The sequence below is a fragment of the Chelon labrosus genome, assembly GCF_963514085.1.
Source record: "Chelon labrosus genome assembly, chromosome: 16".
NCBI lineage: Eukaryota > Metazoa > Chordata > Actinopteri > Mugiliformes > Mugilidae > Chelon > Chelon labrosus.
This window is the reverse complement of record NC_140349.1, coordinates 16,158,020-16,173,178: the sequence shown is the minus strand read 5'-3', so window position 1 is coordinate 16,173,178 and position 15,159 is coordinate 16,158,020. Positions and strand designations below refer to the sequence as shown.

The following is a 15,159-nucleotide window of genomic DNA, read 5'->3' as shown; positions in this document are numbered from 1 at the left end:
TGTCTCCACACAGAGAAACTCCTCCGGTTCGCGCTGTGAGACAGTTGTTGTTGTGAGGTGATTGGTGCCTCCCACCCTTGGCGCGCTGTGGATAGACGATCATTGAATCCAAAAGGCATAATAATGGCATCGCTGACAGGGAGTCTCGTTCTCTCACGGTCGTCCCTGGCTATTACCTGAACTGCACCTGTGGGCTTCGTCTTCCTCCCCTCCCCTCCGCCCTTTACGCACGCAACAGACTCCCGGGTGCGCGCATCACGTGCGCTCTCTTCCAGCCAGGGTTCGCATTGTGCTGAGTTGACTGGATAGCTGCTGGTTCATATAGCCCCTGCGCCTTAAATGGGAGCACCTCACGCATTTGGACGGCTTGCACCTTCTCCTCAGTAACTTTGATGGGGACTTCGACATCAAGCAGGGAAAATGCCTGTGATGAAAGGATTATTAGCGCCGCAGAACACGTTTCTGGACACTATAGCCACACGCTTTGATGGCACTCGTAAGTTTCTTTTTTAAAAAATTGTTTTTAAACGCTCCAATATATTAAGAAGCTGTAATAGGGGTTGATATATGTGTATATAAGTTGTGGCTTGCTGGAATTGTCCAATCTGGAAGAAGCTTGACAAAGCAGCCTTACAAATGAATGTTTATTTTTTTTTTTTCATATGTTTGCAAATTCATTTGGTTATGATCGACGCAAACGGCCTTTTAAAGGTGACGTTAGGTCACCTAGTCCCTTTGTTTTCCAGAGATAGACTTTAACTTCAAGGTTTAGTCTGAGCCCAGACAGTAAATAAAAACAGGAGAGCTCCTCCAGTCTGTTTAGGCTGTCGCTGTCTGAGGTGCTGAGTTTTCAGCACCTCAGACAGCGACAAATTGGTAACTGTGTGCTCCCAGCCTTCAACACCCCACCAGGCATCTGGGCAACTTGTTTGCAAGTTGCAGCCTCTGTCCTATACTTAATATAGATTCATCATGTTTGTGAACACACTGGAGTCAAATGTTTTCACGTGTTCCCTTTTTGCTGTGAATTTAACCTTTATCATGTTCAGTTTTTTTGGCTGACAAATCCTGCAGCCGTTGCAATCTTTCCTCCCGCTGGTCTGAAACCAGCAGCCACATTTATCAAAGTTAATTGGTCGACAGTACAGCAAGCCCTTCCTCGGGCTGAGGCGCACACAGGCATTTCTTAGAGACAAGTTTTGTCTGAAGTCTCGCTTCTCTTCCTCGTTGTCTTCTCTTTTAATGATGTTTCACAAACATCAGACCAAATATTTCATGATCTTCTTCTGTTTCTCTTGAAGAAAAAAAAAATGTTTTAGCGCTGACATTTGCTCCAGGACTGGTCCTGCTCTTATTTTCATCCCTTCCTTTCTGCCTAGCTCATACCTTATTTATTAGAGTTACATTTAAAGTGCTGTTGTTTGGGACGTTCTTTTTTGCAAATATTTGCTTGATTTAGAAATGGTGTCTCCTTTTTAACTTAGACTGAATATGTCAGAGCATCTTGGATTAGTGTACTGTACAGAAACTATTGCTAATTTAGTTGAATCACGCACAAACAATAGCCTTTGTGGAATTATTTGTGCCTCGAAATTGTAACAGCAACCTCTTTAGGACATTCTACCTTTCCTGCCGTGTGTTCACAACACTCAGAGAGACATCCATCGTGATTTCGGTTCCAATACCCGCCAGTTGAGCACCGCCATATGAGTAAGAGCAGGCTATATGTCGAGTGGCAACAAACATCCAGCTGCCTGAGCAGGAGCTCCGTCCTAACACGAGGGAATTGGAGTGGTACTGTACCTAGCACGAGTGGTTTGTCAAGCTCCAGATAATGAACTGCTGTCCTTGAGCTGGCGAGGTAGAGGAAATTAACGTTGGATTTGAACTGCCAGGTGGGGCAGCCTCGAGGCAGCAGAGCCTGACGGGACAAATTGGGTCTGATGGCCTGCCCAAGAGTGAATATAAGGGAAGCGCTAAGTTCACTGCTACGTGGTCCCCTTTGACGTCATCCAAAGCCCGGGCGTGCAGGCCCGGACCCGGAGACAGTGATAAATGGATGGAAGTGAAACTAGGCGACTCTTTGACGTGATCTGATTTGTACTCAGAGAACGGGTTTTTTATATTTACTGGTGGCCCTTTAAATAGATTGAACTTTTTTTTTTCAGTGCTCACAAAGAACGATATTCTCCTCCTGTTCAGATCCAGGGTTATGTGAATAAATTGAGCTGCCCCTTTGGTAAGCAGAGTCTACAGATACAGTTAATAAGTGGGAACACTCAGGATCAATTCTATTAACAGCTTTGAGAAGACACAGATTGCAGCCCTTTGAATAACTCAGACAGGGTGAGATGCTTAAGGCTTTGAATTATTTTTCTATGTTTGGATGAAGTCGCAGGTTTGCGGTTACTCACAAATCCTCGGAGAAGGAAGGTGAACGTACACATTTCAAATTATTTATCTAGCATCCCACGGCTAATGTCAAGTTGCCGTGTATTTATCAGTTTGAGGTGTTTCAAAACACAGGCAGTGTGTGTACTCCACCGTGTGCTTCGCCGACTTACAGTATTGGTCGATAGACACACATTCCTCTTGATTACTGTTGCTGGGTTCGGTGTGTACCTGTTTGCTATAACAAAAATAAGAGAATCTGTCTCTGTCTCTGCTCTGTGATGAATGTGCAAGAGTGCTCCGCCACCTTCTGTCATCGCTAGCACCGTGCGCCTTCCAGGTGACTAATCGTACCACCTGTCCGTCACCGGTGCTACATGTTGTGGTGTCATAATTCCATATTGACACAGGCCAAAGTGCCGTAATTTGAAAATCAGGCACATTCAGGGCTGTAACTAACAATTTATTTCATTTTTGACATATTATTTGGTTCATAAAATGCCAGATTACAGTAAAAAAAAAAAGTATCCCCAATACTAAGGTTTACTACATCCTGCACCCAAATCTCAAACATATTTTGTTTTATGTAATGAAAGTCAAAATTGCCAAATTGGGACCAACAGTAGAGTTAATTTCTGGTGCTTCCACTTATTTATCCAAAGCTCTAATGTTATGTGTTAGGGTTAGGGTTATCACAGCAGCCTCATCACCAGTGCAATATTGCTGACTTGACTTTCTATCAACCGATGATGGCCTTCATCGGGCAGAAGAAGTCTGTATTGGGCAGACCTTCTGCCAAATTAAGCAGACGGCTTAATGGTACATTTGTAACAGAGGGCTGTGCAAAGTCCCCCAGTGTGCCGCCTGCTCCCCATCCTGCACTGTTCTTCCAGATTGCTTTTTTCTAGCTCTCGGCACACACTAGTTCCACCTCAACTAGGCAGGTAATTACTGTCACAATCACCGATGCCAAGACTCGGAACAGCTGTGTGTTGAGACGGAACAGGACGGCAGTCGAAATGTTTAAGTGTGTACGCGAATGAACAGAGGGACCGTGCAGAAAAAGATGAGAGGAAAATGGTAGAGCAAGAGGAAGTAGGATAGGAGAGTGCATCATCCCAACTTTGCTGGTTTGTGTGTCTGTGTGTGTCTAGCTGTCTTCGAGTGTAAGGGTGCTGTAACAGAAGTTTCCTCTCCGCTGTTTAACTTCCCTTAAATGCAGCACAACTAATTATGTGGTAAGAAAGTGGCTGTGGGATCCTCACTGTGATTGCCAGTCGCTGCCAGGTGAATATTTAAAAAATCCAGTTGAGTAGGCTCAGGCACACAAAGCGGAAGTTATCACTTTCCGCTCCTGCTGTCTGGAGAAGACAGACTATATACTGCATACTGTAGGTGTCCCTATGGCTTAGTCTCACAAGCAACTCCATGACCTGCAAGAAGGCAGAGGGAGCTAATTACTGAGTATAAAAGACCACAGACCACATATTGATGCACATACAGTATGTTTCTAGAAGGATTATTAAAGTGGAGATAGCCAGGAGTGGGTGCTGCAATGAACGAGGATTACATATGACAGTAAATAAACAGCTCTACATTTTTTATTAATGGACGCACAGCAAAGTGTTATTTCCCAATGTAATTATGCTAACTTGTGAAAAGCCAGGTCTGGTGTTGTCCTCAGTCGAAGAATGACTGTGAAAGAAATAATGAGTGCAGTTATGAGACTGTGAGGGAGTAATCCATCATCATTGACTGTAGTGCTGCGGGGTGCAGAGGGGCCCTCACTTCCTGGCAGTGGATTGGCACTACTGTTCCAGTTTTCTCCAAAACCCACTTAATACCAACACTGGTTCATTTTAGGGTAAAAAACAAACAGAAATATTGATGCTGTGGTGCTGTGTCTTATCCAGCCTAGAGGTCTGCAAGGTATCCCACAATGTGGATTATTACAGGCTGATTCAGGTACATTCTGCTTTGTAGAATATGAGGCAGCTATGACTGGCGAGCTTATCAGAAACATAACTACATACGTCATCAAGCTGGCGAGCTAAGTCACTGTTAGAACTTGAAGAAAGTTCGTTTGAGACACGCACCCTCACAAACCATGTCACATCTCATTAATGCAATGACGTTGGTGTTGTCGGGAATTTATTAAAATTCAAACAATACTTTTCTTTAGTAGGCTACCAAATACTTACAAATTACCTCAACTTACATACTAATTAGCAGATGTTGACATGCTGACATACGATACTAAGAGGGTTAATAAAAATACTGATACAATTACAATGTTTGCATGCATGCATGTTTGCATACCTGCTTAAGTTAAGCAAGTATGCAAACATGCATGCATGCAAACATTCTCATTTTCAGCATGGTGGAGTTGGCATGTGGCTTGGAGCACAGTAGCACCACTATGCTCTGTGAAGCTCCGCTGACATATTCCCGTATCTCCTCATAAGCAAACGGTTGCCGACACCAACAGGTCGCACCAACAAGGCACTACTTTACTGGCGCCATTTTTGTTCCCCTTGTCGCTACTCCTCGGGCTTCTTCTTTGACTTGGAAATATGGCACTTACTGAATTTCTCAGATCACTCCTCCATTACTGAGTCTGTAGAAAGAGCTAGTCCAGAGATTCAGAAGCTTGTGCAACAGCAGCAGCTCAGCGCTGGGCATACCAACAAGACTTCCGCGCTCCAAGAGGCCCCCAAACCCTATTACTTTAAGGAGGGAGTTAGTGGAAATGGAACACAAGCAAGTTCATACGGGTGCAGCTCAAGGACGTGCTGGATTGGACAGACTACATTGGACAGGACAGAGCAGGCTGTTAAGGTCCTTCTGTGTATGAAATAGGCTGCTACGACTGTTCTGCCAGTCTGCGTCGAACAGAGTGGAGGCAGTGACAGAGAAGAGGAGACACTAAAAGCCATCATAGACGGCTCTTCTCAGCTCAGGACCACGTTAAGCCACAAACCCATCCAACCACTTACCTTAAAGCATTTAGGGGTCTCTTTTGTTTTAAAAAAAACAGCCATCGGACGCCGTAACGCCACGTCACCAAGCGTCCAACCTCCTACCTTCCCTCACTATGACTCACAAGCACACACATTTGTTTCTAGGTAGAGAACCTGCTCTTCCACTGTATGCACCTAAAGAAGAATATAAGCATGTTTAGCTTAATTAACCAGAAATATGCTGTTTCTTACAACATCATCCCCTGCATGTCATGTCAAAACTAACAAGACACCCACTGTAAACCCTCACAGCTAAAGGCATCGGCGTCGACTGTGGAACATGCAAATGACTGTGCCGAATTAATAGCAGCCCAGCTCTATCCACTGGCTTTAACAAGGCTTTGATAAAGTTTTCGGTTAGGACACAGCCACCATCATCAGTACAGGCTCAGCAGGCTAATGCTGTCCTCGCTGTAAGGTCACTGGACTTGATTATTACTGTGAACTGAAGGGAGGGAGAGCGTCTCTTCTTTTCCGCCAAACTTCTGGGACCCCTGAGTGAGAGCCTCCCCGTCGCCGCGGACGTTCTGCCTTGTTAAGCCGCCTAATTAGTGAGATTCCTCACCTAATCACCGTCTCTAATGGACTGTCCAGAATGATCGACAAACTGGGTTTCACCAGCGGAAGTCTGGGCCAAGTCGGCCTTTTTTAGACTCAATTAATTGTTTGGCGTTTCGTGAGAAAGAGATACGAGGTAAATGACGGAAGTTTTCAGACAGTGGAGGGTGACGTAGATGCTGGCCAAGGGAGACAGAGCAAGAAATGCTAAGGTGCGTCCTCCAGATTACAGCAATGTAATGACTGGTGTAATGTTTCACTTGGTGTGAGCCTGGGGGATTGTATGATGAAGAGCCACTGCAGCGATTAAGGCTGTAATGATTTTCTCTCTTCACCTACATGGTGTGAGAGGATTCCCACTCTCGGAATGGCTGCATGTGCATATACAGTATGTGCAAGCATTTTAAGAGATGTGGTCTCTCTTCGACACAAAACGATGTCAGTAACTGTTGACGCCGCACTCCGGTGTGTGACAATAATCTCATAATCCCATATGTTGACTCGAGTCTGTATCCAAAAAAACAGACTGTGCAGTTGTATCCTTGGTTGCCATGGTGTGTGTCGGTGGTTACTGTGGCAACTGTGGAGTGACTTTTTTTTTTTGTGGTTACGTAACCGCTCTGTAGCAGTTTGCATGGATTTAGGCAAAAAAGGTGACGAGGTCTTTCCATCCATCTCCTCGCATCCCAGCCGATTTTTACCACCCTCCATCTCCATCTTTCACCGCTCCACCTCTCTCCGCTCAATCTCACTCACTTTCAACTTTTCACATCACCCGCTCGCCCTCTGCCCCTTCCCCGCCCCGATCTGTCTGCCTCTGTGTATTCCTCTGCCTCCCCTTCTATTCCCCTTACCTGTCCACATCCCCCTCATCGCTCACTTTCTCATCTGCTTTGCCATCCATCTCTTTCTCTCTGCCCGCTGCGTAGTTCTGACAGTTTCTGCTTCGCTCTCTCTCTCTCTCTCTCTCTTTCCCCCCTCTCTTCCTGCGGTTCCTCATGCTTGGTCACCCGTCATGAGAATTGTTGTTGTGTCTTAAATAGCTCCGGGGTTGCTTTAGGTGGTGGCGCAGGGCTGTCGATGAGCCGGTGAATGTTCGTACACCGTGTGGATGTGCTTAAAACATACAAATCTGGGGCAAAGCACCTCTTCCCCATCTGTTTTGGAGAGTGGAGTGGAAGAATATACCTGATGGTGCAGCTTTGTTTCCACTGACCCACCTAGTTAGTTCAGCACTGACCTGCTGCGGAAATAGACACAAACAAGTCCATGAAACTGAAATAACACATGTTGTTTCTCATAGCATACCAAAGCAACTGACTATTGCAAAGACACCATATACCAGAGCCGTGCAAAAGCCTAAGAAAGACTAATGTTTCAGAAGTTATGCATTTTCACTTATATGTGCTGTGTTTGCATTTGTTGTAGGTGCAAAAATGACTTGATCAAGGTTAGAGAAAGGGTTAAAACAACACACAAAGTTGAAAAACCAAAGTTCTGCAAACTAAGATTGTCATCCCTTCTGCTACTCTACTTAAAGTTATAAATATATTAAAAAAAGATGCAATCAAACGGGTCACTTTTTCAGGAAAGAACAGGTATCAGGTATCGAGGAAGTGAAGAAATCCCTAAAAGAAAGCGTTCTGAGAGAAGGAACCAACTGCAAATGTTTTTATCCTGTAATTACCCTTGAAAGCATCTTTTATTTATAGCTCACGTATGGTTTAGGAATCATTTGTTCACCGGCAGATTACTTTAGTTGACGTTAATTGCATAAGAAGTCCCCGTAACAATCTTTCTCTTCTTCCTTGCCCTCCTTCCTCCTCCTCTGCCCTCCCTCTCTCTTCCCCTCGCCTTTGTCTTTTCCTCCTCTCTCTGTTCTCCGCGTACCTGTGGGGTTTCTCCAGCAGCTGTCATGCAGCAGTGTGAGCGTGAGGTGCGATGATCTATGGGCTTCTGCATCGGAGCAATTAGCCAAAACAAAGTCAGAGCGGAGAAGATGCAGGAAAAACGGGAGGTGGTGAAGAGGGGGATACAGAACTTAAAAATAAGGAACAAAGGGAATAAGATGAGATGGTGGAGGGTTCAGAAGGAAAGATGATTCAAAATTTTCTTTGAGCAGAGATTCTGGAAAGGTAGACGTAGATAAATGATGCTTCTGCAGAGACGATGGGTGGAGGAGAGTGGATCGGGGAAAAGAGGGAAATCTGGTGGAATTCCAAGGGTAGAGAGGAGATGAAGAGTAATTAGGCGGAGAGAGCCAAAACGGTAGGAGGTACGTAGCGAGCGATGGGGCGGGGTGATGGGGGAGCGATACAGCTAAGGGCAGTTGGAGTGATTGAGAGGGGGATATGGGGAAGGGAGCAAAGGTAGAAATGTTTCGAGTATGGGGACGCAAGGAGGGACATATGGAGGCAGGGAAAGTAGGGCAGTAGTCGGGAGGGGCGATAGAAAAGGTATAGAAAGGGAGCGATTATTTCACGTAAAGGACACAATCAAGGTGGAATAAAGGTTAAGAGAAGGCATCTGTGTCAACCAAAAATACACTTTTACAGTAGTAGATATTTAGACTGCAGCCATAACAAATGACATGAACACTTAAAACACTTCAAAACTTTTGGATTTATGTATTAATAATACACAAGATATTACAATTAAAAAACAGAAATCGACAAAAACAGAAACGCTGTTCCTGCTTTGGTTGAAAATGTCATTTAGTCATGGAAGAAACAGAGTAAGAAAATACATTTTCAGGTGCGTATTTTCAAATTCTTGTATTTCTTGTTGTGTTGTTTGGACACTTACTGTATTTTTGAGGAAAACCTGAGTGCAGAGGTCTCAAACACAATGTAGTATTAAGTAGTTTTTTCTACTCTACCTCTGTGTATTTATCTAAGGTAAGGAGGTACCCACTCTTACTCCTACAGTTTTTGATTGTCTTGATTTAAACATATTGCTTTTAAAATGAAGAGAAAGCCTATCAAATCTGCCTTTGCGAAATTGTCTTATGTTCTCCGTGAAGCAATGTTTAAGTTAAACAACCATCATTTTGTCTTCATACCACAGAGTATAAGCACGGTGGACTCTCAGACAATACACATCACATCTGTCATTTCTAGGCAACCAACGTAATCCACTGTCAAACACGGTATAGTGTGTTTTTCACTGTAAACATTGGCTTTCTCTCAACACCATGCACCAGTGCTCTGGGAGCCGCCGTCAGAAAGGCTCCAGGCCTTTGCTAAGGGTCCCTGAGACTCCATCAGTCCTGTTGGTCTCTCTCTTTCTTACCACGAGCCTTGGGGGCCTCACAGCTGACAGCTGGTCCCAGAACTGAGACCGCCTCTGACCATCTGTCTGGGCCATTCCAGTCAGAGTATTACTGCTGACGTGACACGATCCCGTGTTCTCTTTCGCGAAAGGGCATTACTGTCGCTGTGATTTATTTATTGATTATAACAATTATTCCAAAGACACTGTTACACATGGTATTAATGAGGTTGATAACACCGTACCGACCAAGTTAGTTACTGAGATGTGGGAACCCAGCCGCAAGAAGTCAACGAGACGACCGTGCGCCTAATCAGTTTTAAACAAACCTCCAAGTTGATCCAGACTTATTTGAAGAAGATTATATCGGTTGACTATATAGGAAATATTTGTCACGGTTTCAGTTTTCCTGCGCAGTACATTAAAATGCACTTCAATCATATGTTCTGTTTTGTCTAAACAGTCTGACAGCTAGAGCTCATGTCTTGCTTTTTTCTGTTTGCAGATATCCTTTATTATTTTACAAAGCACAGCATATCATAACCTATGACAAAAGGCAGAGATAACCTACAAATTAACAAATCACAAATATTAAATTTGAATTTTATTTTGAGTCAACTCCACATACTCAGTAGAACATCACATCAGTACCTGTAATGTTTGCTTAAAATGATAGTGCTCGTTTATGGAAGCCCAAAACTGCCAAAATAATAAATAAATAGGTAAATAAATGGCTTGATAAATTAATTAATATGTCATTAAATGTACAAAAAACAACACCATCATCATCAACAGGCATCAATTGACGTATTAAGTGTGTACGTATGTATTAATTATCACGCTACATAAAATAGAATATATTGAGAGACAGAATAATGCTACTTTTGTTTTTGTCTGTTTCACAGAAACAAAAATAAAGTTTATTGCCAGCATTAGACTCTAGTTAGCCAAATAAATTTGGAAGCAACCTACACTAGAATTAAAAAATGTTACTAAAATGTCCAAAACAGTTTGTCGCATATTTTACCTGCAAATGATGTTACTCAGTTTCCACATCTAAGCAAATGTCTAGCCAGGTATAGGCACAATTCCAAAGCAATTCACTATTGTAGACAGTAATCCTGGGGTCTGTGCAGTAATCTTGGGCTAGACTTTAAAGCGACACAAAGTACGGTGATCGTGCGGAGGCAGTCGTTTACTGCAGGATGGGAGTAAGAGATGAAACACGCTGCTCATTTCTCTTGAGAGACGCATACAAGAGTTTTGTTCTCTGCTCTGTGTATTCCCAGTTCAAATCAAAGGTGGTTTCTTTCCGCAAATGCCTGACGTGTAACATAAAACAATTAAACATCCGTGTTGGTGGAAAAGGGAATTATCGATGCAGAAAATTGATTTTTGTAATGAAATGTAATTGAAACAAGTCACTTTGCAGGAAGTCTCAAGCGGTGATTATAAACAAGCTGTCGTTTCATGTGTTTAAGAATGTGTGGTAATGTGCGTGCGGTACGCTCATTTACTGTGATTACACTTCTACGTATTTTCTGGATGCCAAACGTACTTGTAAATGTTTATTTTTTTATATATATCTGCATACGTTGTAAAATCTGTCTAACCACCACAGTGGTGTGGTCCGCTGTCTTGTATCATAGGCAGTGTACTGTAAACATTAGCTGTCTATCAGTGCTGCTGAGCATCATTCAGCACAACACCGGCACTGTGGGTGTTTGTTTGTGTGGATGATGTGTGTGTGAGAGAGAGAGAGCTGTAATAGATGGATTCAGGTATAAACAGCTGGTCCACTTCAACTGGGTGTTTAGAGATAGACACAAATAGGCTAATTAATTGTGATAGACTTAAGCCCTCATTTTTTTATTTATTTTTTTGATCTCTGTCATCACTCCAGCTCTTCCCCACTTATCTTCCAGTCGCTCAGAATTTCCCCTCTTTAATGCATCTCATGAATTCAGGGTCGACTTTCTTGATACAAAGGAATAAGTTTCAAGGCTAGGATTTCTATTGCTCTTCAGCATGCACATAAATCAGCCTCTAACTGAGGCAAATGACCTTCCTTTTGCAGCCCACAGAAGGCCTTCGTCTACCTGAGCCGAAAATCCCATTACCCTTTGTATCCCTGTGTTAAAAGTCAAATTTTTGCCACACTGGCTACTGAGAAGGATACATAGAAGCAGCAAGAGAGGTGATACTTGACCAGTTGAAGTTACTTCCATTTTTATTATGTGAGGTTTTGAAAGGTGGTGGTGGTAGCTGAGAGGTTAGAGAAGTGGTCACAAGCAGAGTGTCAGTGGTACAACACTGTAATAAACACTGCTGTTTATTATGTCCGGCTTCCACGCTGCTGAAAATATCACTATAGTTGCTCTCTCCAGTATTGATCTAATGTGTTGTATTAAAAGGTCTGTCATAGTAAGAGTGGATACTGGACAGGCGATTAGAGAAAATAAGAATATGTCTGCACTCTGAGCAGCACAGCATCTTTTAGCTCTCTGCTTTCCAAAGCGCTGCAAGCAATTTCTACTGGATGCCAGTTGCAAGCTTTAAACTGGCGTTCAACACTTATCCGTGTGGCTGCCTTCAACTTTCGTCAGTGCTCCAGTCGCACAGTGCAGCTGCCAGTGGATCCTATATGTTGGTTTCACCAGTTGATTTGTAAACTAATGACGACATCCGGCAATATCAAACAGTGAGAGCCCGAGTGAAACTCCCACTGAGACGCGCCAACAATTTTTCTGGTCATGCTTGGCTGCTGATGCTGTGATCGTAGTGTGATTCTCATCAAATACTCTACCTGGCCAAAAAAAAAAAGTTGCCACAAAAAAAGAAAGTCACACACTCTAATATTTCATTGGAGCGCCTTTATCTTTGATTACAGCACACATTCACTGTGGCATTGTTTCAATAAGTTTCTGCAATGTCACAAGTTTTATTTCCATCCGGTGTTTGCATTCATTTTCACCAAGATCTTGTATGGATGATGGAAGAGTCTGACCACTGCACAAAGCCTTCTCCAGCACATCCCAAAGATTCTCAGTGGGGTTAAGGTCTGGACTCTGTGGTGGCCAATCCATGTGTGAAAATGATGTCTCATGCTCCCTGAACCACTCTTTCACAATTTGAGCCCCATGAATCCTGTCATCTTGAAATATGCCCATGCCATCAGGGAAGAAAAAAATCCATTGATGGAATAACCTGGTCATTCAGTATATTCAGGTAGTCAGCTGACCTCATTCTTTGGACACATAATGTTGCTGAACCTAGACCTGAGCAACTGCAGCAACCCCAGATCATAGCACTGCCCCCACAGGCTTGTACAGTAGACACTAGGCATGATGGGTGCATCACTTCATCTGCCTCTCTTCTTACCCTGATGCCCCCATCACTCTGGAACAGGGTAAATCTGGACTCATCAGACCACATGACCTTCTTCCCTTGCTCCAGAGTCCAATCTTTATGCTCCCTAGCGAATTGAAGCCATTTTTTCCAGTTAGCCTCACCAATTAGTGGTTTTCTTAAGGCTACACAGCTGTTCAGTCCCAATCCCTTGAGTTCCCTTCATAATGTACGTGTGGAAATGCTCTTACTTTCACTATTAAACATAGCCCTGAGTAGCCCCTACTGTTGTTTTTCTTCAATTTGATTTCACCAAACGTTTAAGTGATCACCGATCATGATCAATCAGGATTTTTTTCGACCACATTTCTTCCTCAAAGACGATGGTTCCCCACTATCCTTAGATGTTTTCTCTGCTTGATGCATGCCAATGATTTGACCCTTCTCAAACAGACTGACATCTTTTCCACGACCACGGGATGTGTCTTACGACATGGTTGTTTAAGAAATGAGAAGCTAGGGTTACATGTTGCCAGTTAAAAAATAATTGCCCATGCAGTAATTATCTAATAGGAGGCTTGTACATATTTGCTTAGTTAAATCCAGGTGGTGACTTTTTTTTGGGCCAGGTCAGTGTAAGTGTCAAACCTACAGAGCAGAACTTTTGTCTCACCCTTGTGGGCGTGAGAGTAAATACACAAACACTGTCACGTGTGCTGTATGCCATCTGAGTCTGTCCTCAGTTCATTCTCACTTTCAGAACTACCCAAAAGAAAGCCACACCAGTGGTAATCAGTGTTTGGCCTCATCGCCGATTGCTTCCTTTTTCAGACTACAGTACTTCCTCTGAACGTAAAGTTTCTTTTTTTATTTATCTTATTTATTCATCTGGCAAGCAGTCATGGCTACTTGACATAAAACACGGTTCTCCAGTGCAGCAATGCCACCATAGACACCAGATGAAAAACAGTCTTTATCAGAATTGTGTGAACGCGTTTGGCAAGAGATTGAATGGGATGCACGTTCATCATGTCCACTCCACAGCTTTAATGTTCTTCCACTTCTGCCACATGTTACACTGTTAGCCAATAGTCATACTAGCACATTTCATGCTTACAGTTTCTTGTCTTGGTAAAACTAATTAATAACAGTTATACGTAACTGTGGAAGATATTTGCAGTTCTGTGAATCTGTGGTTGCTAAGAGATTGGTCCGGAGACCTCGATGGACCCTTAAAGGAACAAAATAATGAGTACTGTACAGCGCCTTGAGTCAAAAAAACACAGTGGATTATATATTCAACATTACTGGAGTCAATGTGAAGATATATTTATATATTTAGTATGTTTTCTTATTTTTATTTGGAGCTGGAAACTGAGCTAAGCTAGGCCAAACTCTACTGTAAGTTTTCCTTTGCACTGGAGAATCCATGACTCCGAGTATGGGTACACAGGCGCAATGCATAACTCTGCTACAACCTTGAGAATGATGTGAGCACCTCATACGCTTCTTCCCCCCTTTCTCCTCTCTCTCCTGCAGACAGCAACTTCATTCTGGCCAACGCTCAGGTGTCGAAGGGCTTTCCCATCGTCTACTGCTCTGATGGCTTCTGTGAGCTCACAGGCTTCTCTCGGGCAGAGGTCATGCAGAAGAGCTGCGCCTGCAAGTTTCTGTACGGACCCGAGACCAGCGAAAGCATCATCCTTAGCATCGACGAAGCCTTGGAAGAACGCAAAGAGTTTAAGGATGAGATCATGTTCTACAAAAAGACAGGTAAGCTTAGCTTTTTGCTCATTCTTTGTTGCATTACCATACAACACAGACTCCTCTGTCATTTACCAATTAACTGTTGGAAGAAAGGCCCGTAGAGAAGCACAGATAGGCAAGAAAATGAACAGACAGGGTGATTACCATGTGAGATTTTGCATTTTACATGTTCTTAAATGGATGGCAGTTCTCGGTGGCTATTTCCGAAGGAGCTCCGTTTAAATTGGCATAGAGGGGCCGACGGGTAGATGAAATAATGGTAGAGAAATTGAAATATAACTTCTCTTATTGACTCATTCTCATTAAAAGCTGATTAAACAAATCCATCAGTGAGAAAATCCCACAGTCATTATTTAACGCTGAGGCACATTAAAATTTAATAGCTGTCAGATAGTGACTCCTTAACCCTGTCTTCTTCAATTACACTGAGCCCAATATGTAGCTGTGGTGTGGCGTGGTTTGGTGCGTGACTTGCTGATTAGCCAGCTGGCCACTGAACAAAATAGAGTCAAAAATAATGAGCACGTCTCGGCCTCAGTGAATAGACACTTGCTGTGCTTCGGTTTTGTTAGGTTCAGTGGTGTGAATCTACAAAAAAAAAAATATCGAAATGGATGTGTTTTGATCCAGTGTAACAAAATTTGTGTTTTTCTCAGAAGTTACTCCGTCACAATTATCTCGTAAAGCAAATTAATTTTTGTGAATTAATGAGATTATAAAATCACTCCGCAATCCATCTTGCCGGTGTTCAAGTTTTGCACTTGTGGCAGTACCACAGGGTGCCCACTAATAAATGTCCTGTGAG

At 43.1% G+C, this 15,159-nt stretch overlaps 1 protein-coding gene across 1 annotated transcript in view; it reads left to right on the top strand.

Moving 5' to 3' along the window:
* Window positions 1-420: 420 nt before the first annotated feature.
* The window catches only part of kcnh8 (potassium voltage-gated channel, subfamily H (eag-related), member 8), a gene marked incomplete at both ends in the record, with an annotated part of 47,819 nt that continues 33,080 nt past the window's right edge, over window positions 421-15,159 (top strand). Inside the window, 2 exons of the mRNA XM_084563582.1 lie at window positions 421-496; window positions 14,127-14,360. Coding sequence (XP_084419708.1) covers window positions 421-496; window positions 14,127-14,360 — 310 coding nt within the window. The remainder of the gene's footprint in view (window positions 497-14,126; window positions 14,361-15,159) is intronic.